Below are 16,952 nucleotides of genomic sequence, written 5' to 3'. Positions count from 1 at the left end.
AAATCAATTCCAATCAGGAAGTGCTTGTGCTTGTAATACATATTTCTCTAATGCATATTCTTACTATAAGTAGCTAGTTATCCTCGTACTACGAAGGATAATATTATATTTCTATGATTACACAGTTAACTGCTGTCCTCTGGTATAAATTCTACTATATACTCTATTGTCCAGTATGGGAAGTGTAAAGATCAATGTGGAGGATAACATGATTAGATGTGAGCGAATCAGGGCACTGTGCTGTGCTGCGCTGTGCTGTGCACTCCTGACACTGCCAGCTGTTCACAGCAGCCAGCCATGCAGAGTCCCAGGCTAAATGAATCTCCATCACTTTACTAGAGCTCAAGGCAGTTCTTTTTCTTTTTGGGAAAGGTTAATTGCCATGGACATGCTATATATGGCAAATGAAAACAAGCGGTGTAGGATTTTACCAAAGATCTACACTTAGAAACCTTCTGTTGGGAGTTGGAGCCCTTCAAACATCAGACCGGATTAGCCTAGTGGGCAGGTATGGAGACAATCCTCAAATTATTATTATACATATTTTTTTTGATTTTGTGGTTTGGTTCCAAGTCACTTGTCTGTGGCATCTGGGTACCTAGTAAATATATACAATGTCACACAAGGTGTTGCTAGGGATAGCTCTATGATATGGGTAAACGTATTTGGGGAAAACCTGCTATCACTGTGAGATGAATCTGTACGTTCTGAATATCCCCCCAAATAACCATGCTTAATGGCCTGCTGGTGGGTATTGCCTGACTGTGGCTAAGGAGGACCAGGGTGGGTGGGACCACTGAACTAACTAAGCCTCTGGTTCTAGATCTCCCTGGGAGAGAGAGAGGAGTCACTCTGTTCACACAGGCTCTTTATCGCTCTGGAGAGGCATCACCTGAAGTGCCAATTACCTCTTAAATATACAATCACAATATCCAAGCAATTTAACCTTGAGCAAAACTGAGTGTGAATGTGTATGTGCCTATCCACATGTGTCTGTGTGTATAATGGAATATAATATAATTCCATAATGAACAGCGAATACACAAGGTGAACTTTAGGTATGATAGTCACTCAAATTGACAGTTTATTTCTTCAGGCTGTTTATTTCTTCAGGCTATCTATAAACAAAAATTAACTGTAGTCAGTGGTGTTTTTAAGAGATACTGATTGTTATGTGTAAAATCAAGTTAAGAGTCCCAACAGTACAAACCATGTAGGTACTATCCAACTAGTGCATCTCGACATAAACTGTTAACTCACCCCGTCCGTCGTCCAGATCTTTGGCGTTGCGTCCTTTGAGGGCGCGGTTCCAGCTGCTTGTGTAGTCTCCTCCCCGGGCCCTCCAGTCATGGCTGTCCTTCCCAGGAGCTCCTTTCATCCATGGAGGGCCATACCTCCTCGGAGTGGGTCTGCGGTTCTCCTTGAACACCCTTCCCATCATCCCTACCCGCCGGCCGTCTGAGGAGGCCACCCTGTTCCCCATCTCAGACGCCACCAGAGGGTCCCGGCCCCCATTGGCCCCTGTGGAGTTGTCCCCTACGAAGCCAGAGTGCAGGAACACCAGGCTCCCGGCTGTCAGGTAGAGGAGGATGAAGGAGAAGAAGCGCACAGGTTTCCTCCGGAAGTAGCGCTGAATCTTCAGCAAAGGCCTAGCCATGCTGGCTCCACCTGCCGCTCAGTCACAACGTCCCAGAGAGACACAACCATAAAGCAGCAGGACAACAACCCTAAAGCTACTGAGAGGTCCAATCACACAGGAGAGAGAGCCACAATATAAAATCTCAATCCAATTCTGGGAAGGGACAAATAATGACCTATCAGGCTAAAACATACAACAAAGGTGTGTTGTGCTCCTGAGTGTGTGTGTGTATGGGATCTCTGCATGAGGTCTGTCCACACTCCTCGTGGAGGTGAGTGGGTGTGTGTGGAGCTGGAGAGTGTGTCTCCAGTGTGTGTCTCTCTACGTTCCCACTGAGAGAGCATCAGGAGGACAGAGAGCTGACGGTAGGGCCATGGCAGGAAAGGTGAGTGGCTCAGACAGAAAGACAATCACCGAAGCAGCATTACTTTTCTCTCGCTATCGACCTCTGGCTTGTGCCTCCCCGGCTCCACAGAGGCTCTTTCCCCCGCTGTGCAGATGGAAGAGGCTTTAATTCATTCTCTGAGCTGAGATCCTTGTGCCTTTGTGTGTCCATCCATTCACTGTGACGGTCTGTGAAGGAGGTCGAGGCTCGTCATCTGAAAGTATAATAAGACACATTAATCCTCTCTGTGGGCTCCTACAACACACACCACCTCCCCACCTCCTCAGCAACACTCAACCATCATGCACCAGAAGGTATAGAAAAAAACTAAAGCTTAACACAATCAAGGCAGAAGCAGTAGCAAACAGCACATTAGGGTGGATGAAAATCCTTGGGCTGTGGATGTTGTTTTCTTCAGTTCATAAACCCAATGTGGGTGGTCCTCTGTTCCAACCAACTCTGAGCTCTACAGGCTTCTTTATCTCTGCTAAATGAAGCTGGAATGGGAACATTGGATGGGGAGGGGAAACAAGAGTTCTACCCTGTAGCATCTCCACTGGTTCTATTTCTGTTAATCAAGGTGTTTCAGTAGGTAATAAAAAACGGCCAACAATAGAGTCTAGCAGTATACGTAACATCCTCTTCGTTATGGATGGTATGAGTTGCTGAATTGGAGAAAATATTTGATTGTCATTCGTCTCTCTTTCTGTTTCAGTGTTCTCAGATCAGGATCTGGCTACATACTTTGTCTTAAATTAAAATAACTTTGAGCTGATTTCCTGGTGTGTTTATTTATTTATTTTATTTATTATTATTTTTCCCAGAAAACTTGGGGGGCCAAATAAAACCATGCGAGGGCCAAATTTGGCCCACGGGCCGCCAGTTGGGGAACCCTGCTGTAGCGGCTGAGTGCCCACTCCCCAGGTCCTCTCTATCCCTGTGAAAGGCCTCTCTGTTCTGTTCTGTCCAGGGCCACAGCGGCACTTGGCTGGGAGGGGATTCACACCGAGTTGGTAACAGAACACCGTCCAGAGGCCCATGGAATTTTACAGAACCCCCATGGTGACACTCGCCTCCGTGCCTTGCTGTCTGGTTCAGGACAAATTAACAAAGCACCTGTGTCACCTGAAACCCCCAGCAACCCCGAACAACCCAATCTCCCTGTCTGCATTACCCCCGTGGTGGTCTGGGTACGATCCAGGACCCTCCTGGGGGAGTGGATCACATCCAGGTGTGGATAGACACCACAAGATTAATACCAGCAATGTGTCCAAAATGGCACCCTATTACCTTTTTACTGCACAACCTTCGACCAGGGCCCATTAGGTTCAAAAGTAGCGCACTATAGGGAATAGGGTGCTATTTGGGACGCACTCCAGGCACCTCTGGGTTATTATGAGTGGGACTCTTCTGAGCTCTGTCTTTCTGTAAGCTGATGAGGACTGAGAGGAACCAGGAACAGTGCATATGTTTGTTGACATGGACTTTATTTAGCTTACCGCTATCACTTACTCAGATATTATGCTCTGGTATCAAGATAAATCATGAATCAGTTCAAGTCAAATTAAGTTTAGACACACACATGTCCCAACTCTGTCCACACAGTATGAATGATAGTTCCTCAGTGACAAGGCAGGGCCTGGTTGTGTTTGACTGAAACATTGGGGTGATGAGGTTAGTGAAATGTGAGTACATGGTCGAAGTGAAGTGCAGCCTATGTCATGCTATTGTCCTTATAAGGCATGTGGTTACACCCGATGGTTTGTGGAATTAAGGTGTAGAGGTCAGAGCAGGTTTTCGGGGGGGGGTTATCTTAAAACTGGGAGCACGTCTGCTCAGATAAATGGACCTTTTGTCATGCCTGGTTTTGGCTTTTCATCACTGCAGCTTACAGACTCAGGCCTTAATAAAATGTCTGTCTGTCTGTCTGTCTGTCTGTCTGTCTGTCTGTCTGTCTGTCTGTCTGTCTGTCTGTCTGTCTGCCTGTGGCAGAACACTCCTGTTGATGGGTGGTTGGGTAGAAAGATAAAGGGTACACATCTGAGGCAGAATGTTACAGGTCACACGCGCAAAGCACCTGTCATGAAATGACGAAGGCGGAACGAGAACGAGGCCATAATATTGCACATTCCACCATAAGTTTTACTGTTTACTCACAGGAGCATCACTGTCAACATTGGAGTGTTACTATGGAGGGAATACTAGTCCAAAGGCCGGCAACATTGCAGTATTGAGTCGTTTCATCTTACCGTTTAAAGGCAGTGTAGAGTATGCCGGTTCGTAACTAATACATTCTCTATTCAGATTGCAAAGGCATCTATTTCCTCCTTATCTCGATTGAATGGCAAAGACAAAAAATAAATTGGGAAAATATGCACACTTACTTTCTAAAACACCATTTTACAGCACCATGCTAGAGTGGCTTAAGCCTAGGAATGCTAGTCCCAGATGTTGCGTATCGCGTTTAGCCAATCAGGTTGCAGCAGTCTGTTGTTTACCCCTGGCTGAACATGGGGCGCAACTTTCACAAACTTGCACAATTTAGAGCATTGTGTTGGGCTGCATCACTGCCTGATACGGCAACTGCACTGCCCGCAACCACATGACTCTCCAGAGAGTGGTGCAGTCAGCCCAACTCATCACTGAGGGCACACTGCCTGCCCTCCAGGACATCTACAGCACCCGGTGTCATAGGAAGTTCAAGAAGATCATCAAGGACCTCAGCCACCCGAGTCACGGCCTGTTCACCCTGCTACAATCTAGCAGACGGAGCCAGTACAGGTGTATCAAAGGCAGGACCGAGACACTGAACAACTGTTTCTATCTCCAGACCATCAGACTGAACATCCATCACTAGCCGGCTATCGCCCGGTAATCTGCCTCATGTATACAGAGACATTGAACACTGGTCACTTTAACAATGTTTACATATTGTTTTTTTTACCCACTTTATATGTATTTACTGTATTTTAGTCATGACTCATGGCTCATCCTATATAACTACTGCTGTACACACCTTTTCTATTCATGTACTCTCCATACTGTCTATACACACCGGGCTCATTGTAATGGCTGGAATGAAATAAATGGATTGGTATCAAACACACATATGTTTGACTTCGTTCCATTTATACAATTCCAGCAATTGCAATGAGCCCATCTTCCTATAGCTCATCCCACCAGCCTCCTCTGGTTGAGACATATTTACTGTTCCCTGTTTTTTTGTGCCTCAGGACCATTTGAAAGAGCCGGATCTGGGCTCTATCTACTAGAAGGAGCAGGAGTAAAAGAAGGATTGGTGTGGACTTTGCAGGCTGCCCGATTTCACCCACCCTTTAAAACATGACAAACAATTTTTCCCTTTTGTGGAATTGATTTCACCCTAACCCCTTTATATGGGTGGCCTACAGAATTTTTTATACATTTTCCAACCTACCTACTTTTTTATTAAATCTTGCCTCCTTGTGTTTCATGGTTACTCTGGTTCCCAACTGGTCACTACAACTTTTACATTTTACCTTACTGTGATTGTTTTCTATTAAAATGGTCCAAAAGAAACAAAAATCAATTCTTAGCAAAGGGAAATTTCTCAAATCAATAATTTTGCTAGGACTGTCTGGGAGTGGTCTGAGTTTAGTTTAGTTTAGTATATTAGGATCCCCATTAGCTACTGCACATGCAGCAGCTACTCTTCCCGGGGTCCACATAAAACATACAATACATGACAAAGTACAGAACAGTTATAGACATTAATAAAATAAATACAAATTTAAATAAAATAAGACAACAAAAATACTATTTACACACTATTCATATATACATATTCATTCTTATATACAGTACAGTTAAAGTAGATCTTTAGAAAGAGGAGAGATGCTGTGAGACAATAGTTTTATAAAGCTAAACTTGCTTTTTGCCTGAGTAACCTCTGGTGGCAGAGCATTCCACAATGACATGGCTCTATACATAACTGAGTAATGCATGAAATCTGTTTTTGGTTTGGGTACTATGAAGAAACCCATAGTGGTCGTGTCTGGGGGTGTATGTATGTCTGTTTGAAGTGTATTGGTCTATTAAGTAATTTATCGCCTTGTGATGTCACCAGGCAGTCCAAAACTCCATCCCACCAAAACAGCCTGAAATTTCAGGGGGTCTTTTCAAACCGCTCTTACACTTAAGGGCATTATCATAATTTTCACAATTTCACAGTATTAATCCAACCTCTTGGAAGTACAGTCTATATAAAACACATAACAAATCATGTTTTTGATCGCACTGGGGCTTTAAGGGTACTGGTGCTCCACACCTCCACCAGGTGCCGTAGTCGGGTACTTTATGGCACACACAGACACACAGACAATCACCCTATTCATTATTTAGAAGCATGTAATGGAAAAAATGAAATTGAACTTCAAACTTTACTTGATAAGAGCATTTCTAAATTTACAAGGTCAAATTATTTTATTAAGAGTGGTCACTGACTTCAAAAGTAGACATTGAAACAGATGGCTTCGAAAGTGGGCTCTATTTCAACAACCTAACGCAATGTTAAATCTTAGTGCTGGCAGTAGTGTTATATGTTCGGGGGTGTGTTAGAAATATATTTGCTATTTTCAGAAATGTAATTATTGGCACAGTAGCTGGTGGTGGTGCAAAAGGGATGGGTTTTTATTAATAAACATGTTATGGTGTGTAGAGGCATGGCCCCTCACTGGCCAATCAGAACGTCCTCCATAGCTAAATATGTGTTTTGTGTATTTATGGCCTTTTATGTATTGCACTGTCATCAACTTTAATTAGAATGTTAGTCCATTATAGCCTAGTTCGTTAAATAGCCTGCCCCATATTTGCCAAATATGTTGAACATTTTTACAGTCCACATTGTTCTAATTGCATTGCTTCAATATGAAAATACATGGTTAAATGTAGGCTATAACATTCGCACTGATATAGGGGTTAGGCCTGTAAATTGCAGTCTGTCTAAATACAGTTACAGGCACCACAATTGCTGGATAAAGATCCACTATAAAGAGAAAGGGGGAATGTCCACTCACCATTATACTGCTCACAAATGTAAACATCATGGAACCATCTTACAAATCATATTTGCCCTTCTCCAAAAATAGCAGACAAAATTGCAATGCATTCGAGCAATGTACTTTCTCACCATAAACCCATGGATGTTGAGTCTTTCTAATAAGTTCGATTTTTTTATCAAATTAAATGAAAAAGAACCAATCTGCTTTACTAACAACAATATTTCTAAATAGAATTTGGTCAGAAGCATTATATCATAAATCCAGTGGAGGCTGTTGAGGGGAGAACGGCTCATAATAATGTCTGGAATGGAGTAAATGGAATGGCATCAAAACATGTTTGATGTATTTGATACTCTTCCATGAATTCCGCTCCAGCCATTATCACAAGCCATCCTCCCCAATTAGCTCCTGTGCATAAATCGCTTCTCTTGTTCCATGGTACTGTGTGCACATGTACTGTAGGCCTCAATGTCTTTATGTCTACAAAATACTAGACTCCTGTCAATTGTATCGTTGACTATGTGCGAAGCGGATAAAAAAAATAAAAAAATGTATCTGCTGTTGATATGGCATTATAGGATGGGATAGTTTGGAGGAACACACTTTTTTATTAATTGGATGAGGGGCGCTCTTTGAAAATGGTGATGGATAGCCTACTCTGAAACAAGCGAAATGAAGTATAAGGTATGGGAATAATGAAAAAATCCAGGCTGTATCACATCCGGCCGTGATTGGGAGTCCCATGGGGTGGCGCACAATTGGCCCAGCGTCGTCCGGGTTTGGTAGGGGTAGGCCGTCATTGTAAATAAGAATTTGTTCTTAACTGACTTGCCTAGTTAAATAAAGGTTAAATAAAATAAAATATATTTTAAAAAGCATGAGGGCAAAAAACCCAAACAAATATTGTTTAGGGCCCGCTAAAGGCTAGAGCCCGCCCTGGCTGCGCTTCTCCTCTCAAAATCCATGCCATTATCAACTGCGTTACCTTTTTCTGGGAATTAAAACTTCTCATTAGCGCTGCATGAAATTGTCACTTTTGCACTTGTTTTTAAGGACACACCAAAAATATTGCAACCCCTCCCACCTCAGCGCAAGTGATCTGATGTTAGACAGATAAATTGCTGGGCCTGGCGTTAGGGCTGGAAAATGCCAGTGCGCCAGTTTTTACATGACGAAATTGCAAACGTGTGTTTGACACTTGCGCCTCCTTAGCGCCAGCCGAAAGTAGAGCCCAGTGAGACAGAAGAGATAGGAGGGGGCAGAGAGCGACAGGTGTCCTCATTCTGTTTACAATTACAATGTTTATATGAGCTATAAGAGGCCCTTGTTGCTGCACTCTGAACCTCCTCCAGTATTATCCAGAAATGATTGAGAAAAATGGGAGCATGACTTTTTGTGGAGAGCAGTTGAGGAGGTTAGGGGAGGAGAGAGGGGAGGGGGTTAGTGGTGAGAGTGGCGAATCTGTCAGCCAAGTCATGGCTGAGCCATCAGTCATACAGGACAGGCGCTAGCCCTCTGATTGGCCATTAATTCACATTCATATTAAATGAGCCAGCAAATATTTAATCAGAGCGGATTCTTGGAGGAGAAATGTCAGAGTTAATCGTTGAGCTCAGCACGTGCAGTGGACCATGGCGCTGCAGGACACTCCATAAATATACTTGATATCTGCCCTGGGACTCATTGAGCACTAGGCACAGAGCCATCCTGCAGCGTGGCGGCAGTCCCCTCCCTCTGTGAAACCTCACTCAGGGAACAAATCTACTGGGACTACCTGTCCTGACCACTTACTGTCTGTCCTACCCTGTCCTACCCAGTCCTACCCAGTCCTACTTTGCTGGCTTTCTGACAGCTCTGTCACAACCTTATTATATATCTTCCCCATATGACACTCAGTTACCAATCTCATATAGCTTCCCCACTGTGCAGATACAAAATGGATTGGAATGACTGGATGGATTCAGTTTTCTTCCACTAGGTTTTAGAGAAAGTGTATTGGGTTTAAGAGACAGGATTGGGTTTTAGAGACATTGTATTGGGTTTTAGAGACAGGATTGGGTTTTAGAGATAGTAGCTCGAGTGGCAGTGTGAGCATTGTTTGTGGATGAGTGGAGTGGTTAAAGCTGTTAAAGAAGGCGAGGGAGAAAGGCAGTAGCAGCCTGAAGAGTGTTTGTCTTTTGGAGAGGTGGCTGCGTTAGTCCTGTTTAAATGCCATGTATTTGGCCCCAGATGAGGATAAAACAGACCACTTAAATATAATTCAATTGGAACTACTTATTAAATCTGTTTTCATTCATTATCCTTATTTGTCTATGTAAGGTTATTGGATTATCTTTCGTTTAAACCACGTACAGAAAGACCTTTCTCGAGATATTATTTTCATGATTTCATGCATCATGAAGGGACAGTCCCACATTGTTCCCATAAATGTCTTTACAAAATTATCATGTTCCAATGCCAAGAAAACAAATTATGTGGAAATGTCCTAGTAAGGAACGACATTCTGATGAGAGGGAATTGGAGAACTGTGTTGTGCAGTACATCAATAAAATAAAACAAATCAGTCCCAGAAAATAAAATTCTCCCATGGTCAAACAACTACGACATGAAACATGTGGTTTGGCTTGGACTTTACAGTACATATGTGTCCAATTTCCGATATTTTGTATTTTCTTTGCCAAGAACCCTATTCCACTCCTGAATTCTTGGGAAACATGGAGAGGCTCTTAAACAGTTAGACCAAGGCTGCATCTCAAATGGTACCCTAAAGGCAACTCTCTCCTATGGGCCCTTGTCAAAAGCAATGCAAAATATACTGTAGGGAGGGAATAGGGTGCATTTTTGGAAACAGTTGGCAACAGCTGAGTTGTATTTATTTTAATCGATCCTCTCCCTTGTTTGTGTTGGGCTTGGCTGTGACTGCTTTCCTCTCTCATGAGATTGTGGTCTACAGCAGAGATAACAGCATAATAACATGGCTGAGCAGGGGCTGATGAGAGAACTGTGTGGGGCTGATGAGAGAACTGTGTGGGCTTGACGAGAGGACTGTGTGGGCTTGACGAGAGGACTGTGTGGGCTTGACGAGAGGACTGTGTGGGCTTGACGAGAGGACTGTGTGGGCTTGACGAGAGGACTGTGCGGGGCTTGACGAGAGGACTGTGCGGGGCTGACGAGAGGACTGTGCGGGGCTGACGAGAGGACTGTGCGGGGCTGACAAGAGGACTGTGCGGGGCTGACGAGAGGACTGTGCGGGCCTGACGAGAGGACTGTGCGGGCCTGACGAGAGGACTGTGCGGGGCTGACGAGAGGACTGTGCGGGCCTGACGAGAGGACTGTGCGGGCCTGACGAGAGGACTGTGCGGGGCTGACGAGAGGACTGTGCGGGGCTGACGAGAGGAGTGTGTGGGGCTGACGAGAGGAATGTGTGGGGCTGACGAGAGAACTGTGTGGGGCTGACGAGAGGAATGTGTGGGGCTGACGAGAGGAATGTGTGGGGCTGACGAGAGGACTGTGTGGGGCTGACGAGAGAACTGTGTGGGGCTGACGAGAGGACTGTATGGGGCTGACGAGGGGCCAGTGTGGGGCTGGAGAGGGGCTAGTGTGGGGCCATAGAGAGGACTGTCTGGGGCCATAGAGAGGATTTTGGGACCAACTCTCCTTAAGGCCCCTTATTGTCCAAGGAGACTGCTAGCAGAACTGATAGCAGTCATTAACAATAATAGAGAATAGACACAGACAGATTACTACAGCACTCTAGTATTCAGCACTACCATCGCCAAGAACAACAGGGTGTCAGGTGTTCTGGCACCACTATGCAACAGAGGAAATTGTTTGTGAGTGCCTCTGTGTATACGTGTGTGCCTGTGTGTTTGTGTGCATGTGAAGAAAATATGCATGTGAATAAAGCCCACCTCCATCTATCCCTACATTCCATAATTGTCCATCAGGTACTAAATTGGATAAAAGCATTATCTCCTGTTAAACAGGCACGACAAACCCTTTTACTCAGGGGCCCCTCTTTCCTCTCTCCTCTCCCGATATATTTACCCTGCTAGCTGCCGGTATGCATCAGTCATGGCTCTCAAACCAAATCACACTAAAGACCTCAACCCTCCCCCAGTGATAACAATGACCATGTTTACTTTAGAACCTAGTGCAGTGATTGCACGTCCCCTGCCTCCCACTCTCATAGTGCATTCAATCACTTTGGGTGCATGGCTGATGCTGCTTCATAGTAATGCTAGCACAGACACCTGTGGAAATCAGCCATATTCTAAAGAGCACTACACTGATTGAGTGTTAAAACTACCCTTTTTTTAAAGCTACCATTTTTTGATCAATGCATTGGATTTCATTTGGGATCATTAAAGCATCGTCATTTGGTGAGCAGAAGATCGTAAAAGTACCATCGAAGGAGGAGTAAACGCTTATATATATACACACTCAGCAAAAAAAGAAACGTCCTCTCACTGTCAACTGCGTTTATCTTCAGCAAACTAAACATGTGTAAATATTTGTATGAACATAACAAGATTCAAAAACTGAGACATAAACTGAACAAGTTCCACAGACTTGTAACTAACAGAAATTGAATAACGTGTCCCTGAACAAAGGGGGGTGGGTAAAAATAAAAAGTTACAGTATCTGGTGTGGCCACCAGCTGCATTAAGTACTGCAGTGCATCTCCTCCTCATGGACTGCACCAGATTTGCCAGTTCTTGCTGTGAGATGTTACCCCACTCTTCCACCAAGGCACCTGTAAGTTCCCGGACATTTCTGGGGGGAATGGCCCTAGCCCTCACCCTCCGATCCAACAGGTCCCAGACGTGCTCAATGGGATTGAGATCTGGGCTCTTCGCTGGCCATGGCAGAACACTGACATTCCTGTCTTGCAGGAAATCACGCACAGAACGAGCAGTATGGCTGGTGGCATTGTCATGCTGGAGGGTCATGTCAGGATGAGCCTGCAGGAAGGGTACCACATGAGGGAGGAGGATGTCTTCCCTGTAACGCACAGCGTTGAGATTGCCTGCAATGACAACAAGCTCAGTCCGATGATGCTGTGACACACCGCCCCAGACCATGACGGACCCTCCACCTCCAAATCCATCCCGCTCCAGAGTACAGGCCTCGGTGTAACGCTCATTCCTTCGACGATAAACGTGAATCCGATCATCACCCCTGGTGAGATAAAACCGCGACTCGTCAGTGAAGAGCACTTTTTGCCAGTCCTGTCTGGTCCAGCGACGGTGGGTTTGTGCCCATAGGCGACGATGTTTCCGGTGATGTCTGGTGAGGACCTGCCTTACAACAGGCCTACAAGCCCTCAGTCCAACCTCTCTCAGCCTATTGCGGACAGTCTGAGCACTGATGGAGGGATTGTGTGTTCCTGGTGTAACTCGGGCAGTTGTTGTTGCCATCCTGTACCTGTCCCTCAGGTGTGATGTTCGGATGTACCAATCCTGTGCAGGTGTTGTTACATATGGTCTGCCACTGCGAGGATGATCAGCTGTCCGTCCTGTCTCCCCGTAGCGCTGTCTTAGGCGTCTCACAGTACGGACATTGCAATTTATTGCCCTGGCCACATCTACAGTCCTCATGCATCCTTGTGGCATGCCTAAGGCCCGTTCACGCAGATGAGCAGGGACCGTGGGCATCTTTCTTTTGGTGTTTTTCAGAGTCAGTAGAAAGGCCTCTTTAGTGTCCTAAGTTTTCATAACTGTTACCTTAATTGCCTACTGTCTGTAAGCTGTTAGTGTCTTAACGACCATTCCACAGGTGCATGTTCATTAATTGTTTATGGTTCATTGAACAAGCATGGGAAACAGGGTTTAAACCCTTTATAATGAAGATCTGTGAAGTTATTTGGATTTTTACGAATTATCTTTGAAAGTCAGGGTCCTGAAAAATGGATGTTTCTTTTTTTGCTGAGATATATATATATATATATATATCAAAAATTACATAAAACACCTAAACCAAGCACTTCGTGAATCTGTTGATACAGTATCCCAAGACAATGCTTTAACTGAGGTTTGAAAATGAAGACCCATTCCAGGATTAGTTCTTCAGTGACACAGCTCTTTCTACATATTACCACAAATGGTGCCTTTTCAGTGTTACTGGAGCCTTGAGAACGGCTGTGCCCAGGATGTCCCGGCAATATAAGTATTGAGGGGCAGTGGGGCCAGAGCATGGGAGCCGCTCTGTTTGCTCTGTGTCTCCGGCAGTGGTGCAGTGGTAGCCAGCCACACAGCGTGTGGCGAGGGTTTCACATCTTCATGCCAACCACATTAATTAGACCACATGTTTGATCCTAGAGTGTGCCGCCCGGCCTCAGTGATTGGCTCAATTCCAAATACAATTAATTAATGGTAGCCACTCAAAGGCTGTGGAAGCTCATCAGTGGGGCTGTGTGGGACAATCCCCAGACATTTCCTGTGTCGTTTGAAGGTCCTCTGAAGCTAACAAAGAGGCTGACATCACTAGTGCTCCTTTATTATCTATAAGTCTCTCATAAAGTAGCACAAGGAAATATGTTGTCCCTGGCAACTGATGAAACACTGTTTACTAAGGTTAGTGACATGACAGAAGTTGTACAGATGTGTCGCACACCAGTTGTATTTGGGTACAGTGGCTAACACTAGCTGTAGTAGGGTACAGTGTCTAACACTAGCTGTAGTAGGGTACAGTGTCTAACACTAGCAGTAGTAGGGTACAGTGTCTAACACTAGCTGTAGTAGGGTACAGTGTTCTCACACTAGCTGTAGTTGGGTACAGTGTCTAACACTAGCTGTAGTAGAGTACAGTGTCTAACACTAGCTGTAGTAGGGTACAGTGTCTAACAGTAGCTGTAGTAGGGTACAGTGGCTAACACTAGCTGTAGTAGAGTACAGTGGCTAACACTAGCTGTAGTAGGGTACAGTGTCTAACACTAGCTGTAGTAGGGTACAGTGTCTAACACTAGCAGTAGTAGGGTACAGTGTCTAACACTAGCTGTAGTAGGGTACAATGTCTAACACTAGCTGTAGTAGGGTACAGTGTCTAACACTAGCTGTAGTAGGGTACAGTGTCTAACACTAGCTGTAGTAGGGTACAGTGTCTAACACTAGCTGTAGTAGGGTACAGTGTCTAACACTAGCTGTAGTAGGGTACAGTGTCTAACACTAGCTGTAGTAGGGTACAGTGTCTAACACTAGCTGTAGTAGGGTACAGTATCTCACACTAGCTGTAGTAGGGTACAGTGTCTCACACTAGCTGTAGTAGGGTACAGTGTCTAACACTAGCTGTAGTAGGGTACAGTGGCTAACACTAGCTGTAGTAGGGTACAGTGTCTAACACTAGCTGTAGTAGGGTACAGTGTCTAACACTAGCTGTAGTAGGGTACAGTGTCTAACACTAGCTGTAGTAGGGTACAGTGTCTAACACTAGCTGTAGTAGGGTACAGTATCTCACACTAGCTGTAGTAGGGTACAGTGTCTAACACTAGCTGTAGTAGGGTACAGTGTCTAACACTAGCTGTAGTAGGGTACAGTGGCTAACACTAGCTGTAGTAGGGTACAGTGTCTAACACTAGCTGTAGTAGGGTACAGTGTCTAACACTAGCTGTAGTAGGGTACAGTGTCTAACACTAGCTGTAGTAGGGTACAGTGTCTAACACTAGCTGTAGTAGGGTACAGTGTCTAACACTAGCTGTAGTAGGGTACAGTGTCTAACACTAGCTGTAGTAGGGTACAGTGTCTAACACTAGCTGTAGTAGGGTACAGTGTCTAACACTAGCTGTAGTAGGGTACAGTATCTCACACTAGCTGTAGTAGGGTACAGTATCTCACACTAGCTGTAGTAGGGTACAGTGTCTAACACTAGCTGTAGTAGGGTACAGTGTCTAACACTAGCTGTAGTAGGGTACAGTGTCTAACACTAGCTGTAGTAGGGTACAGTGTCTAACACTAGCTGTAGTAGGGTACAGTGTCTAACACTAGCTGTCGTTGTGTCTCACAAACTATCCGGAGGCAGTGCTGCAATTACCACAAGACAATGAACAGCAGCCAGACAGTGTATATATTTAACACCAGTCATAGTTTGAATACCTACAACTCTTCAGATGAGCCATAATTGTCAACATCTGTCTATGGGAGAGAGATACAGTATATTGCCTATAGAGATTGGGTGGAAGATACAGTGCTGTTCTGACTGTGAAAGTATTCAACACCTTTCTTGGTGAGGTTAGCAAATAAATGTTATTTACTGCTACCAAGGGAAGGAGTAAAACAAAAGTAGACATGTAAGACGGGTGGAAAATGAAGGATGTGAATAAGGCAGTACAGTATAGAGCAGGAGATAAAGAGGTGCATAATTCAAAATCACATTTCGAACATTTGTAAACAAGTGAATTCTAACACAGTGTCACGCATTGAAGTGGCAGATCCCAATAATGGTGTTTTAGGTCAGCCATATAAAGCTTAGAAATTAAGCTCATGGATGGCAGGGAAAAGGCTCATTGTAATCCTTATAATACTCAATGGACCATTAAGCTCATTGGTGTCCTTTTTACAGTGAAAGAGAAGAGGTAAATAAAAGACCCAAAAATAATGTAATCCTATACTGTAGCAACTGGCCCTGTAAAGTAGCCTTAGCTGAGTGTGGTGTAATGGAGTCACTACATTGGTGATGAGAACCATTTTCTGAGCATATGGTGCCATGGAAACTACAGAGTACAAAGAAATGGGCGGAAAGGGATAATAGCTTTCCTTTGATTATGGAAAGTGCCCAAGAGCAGTGAGGTGCAATTAAGCAAATCAAAATTGGACTGTACAGGTTCCACCTACCATTTCCACAAAAGCTGAATCAGCTTTCTTTTTGTTCCACAGGACAATAGGCTGTGTGAAAACATAATCTATCCATGAAGCTTTCCGCTTTAGAGAGAGAGGGAGGGAAGGAAGAAAGGAGTGAGAGAGAGAGAAAGAGGGAGCGAGTGTGAGTGAGAGAGGGACAGTGAGAATGAATAAAACATTGCAGCAGCCCCTTCACCTTTACAGTTTGAGAGGAACCAAAACCAGAGAAGGAGCCATTGATGGGCCCAACAGAGGAGGTTCTGTCATCCTGTCCTCCTTACCCATGTGTCACCCATACCTCAGATTCCTCAACTCCTCTGAGCCTCTGGCCCCCCACGCTGTCTCTCCACCCAGCCCACCCAGCACTCTGTCCGGTAGCCATAGACAGACATTTGAAAAACAATTGAGTGAATTGGCCCTCTCTGATGGCTCCCTAAAATAAGTAATTATGTGCAGTACTGCTGAATGGGGAAGCTCTGTCAATGGGAGATGAAATGATGTCTTCCACTCACCAGCCTGAACAAAGCGATCATTCAGGGCCCACAGAATATCTGTATTTTTCCTCTCGGTGGAAACGCTTCTCCTTGGTTCCAGCGTTCCCACTCGCAGCATCCCGTGGCTTTAATTACGAAATAAATCTTATAGCTACGTTATTCTATGAAATTCAGTCCACTGTGATTGAAAGGAGAGACGTTTGTTTTGGGTCATAGTGAGTTTAGTCTGTGGAAATATAGAGAGGGCAAGGAGGAGGAGAGGATGTGTGTTTGGAAATGAAGGCAATTGCAGCGATTTGCAGCAGCACTTCAGAAATATATTTGAAACGCCCTTTAAAAACAGTCTGAATATCTAATTACATATCTGTATACAAGGCGAATGCAGGGTTCCCAACAAATGACTGGCTTTACACTTTACAGTAGTTATAGTAGAGACCCATCTTAACAAATCAACACAAAGGCTCTACTTTTTCCATATTGACCGAACAGGAAGCCACATCAGTGAGCCTGCCAGAGAGATAGGTTGAAGATGACAAAAATGAAGACAACAGGATTCTAATA

At 44.5% G+C, this 16,952-nt stretch overlaps 1 protein-coding gene across 9 annotated transcripts in view; it reads right to left on the bottom strand.

Moving 5' to 3' along the window:
- Positions 1-16,952, bottom strand: part of wscd2 (WSC domain containing 2) — a 75,745-nt gene that overhangs the window by 37,995 nt on the left and 20,798 nt on the right. For all 9 annotated transcript variants that reach the window (XM_014161198.2, XM_045703164.1, XM_045703161.1 and 6 more), the window contains one exon: positions 1,261-2,238. In XM_014161198.2, coding sequence (XP_014016673.1) covers positions 1,261-1,657 — 397 coding nt within the window. In that variant the 5' untranslated portion in view covers positions 1,658-2,238. The remainder of the gene's footprint in view (positions 1-1,260; positions 2,239-16,952) is intronic.

This window comes from Salmo salar, chromosome ssa20 (assembly GCF_905237065.1).
Source record: "Salmo salar chromosome ssa20, Ssal_v3.1, whole genome shotgun sequence".
NCBI lineage: Eukaryota > Metazoa > Chordata > Actinopteri > Salmoniformes > Salmonidae > Salmo > Salmo salar.
This window is presented reverse-complemented; position numbering and strand designations above follow the sequence as displayed.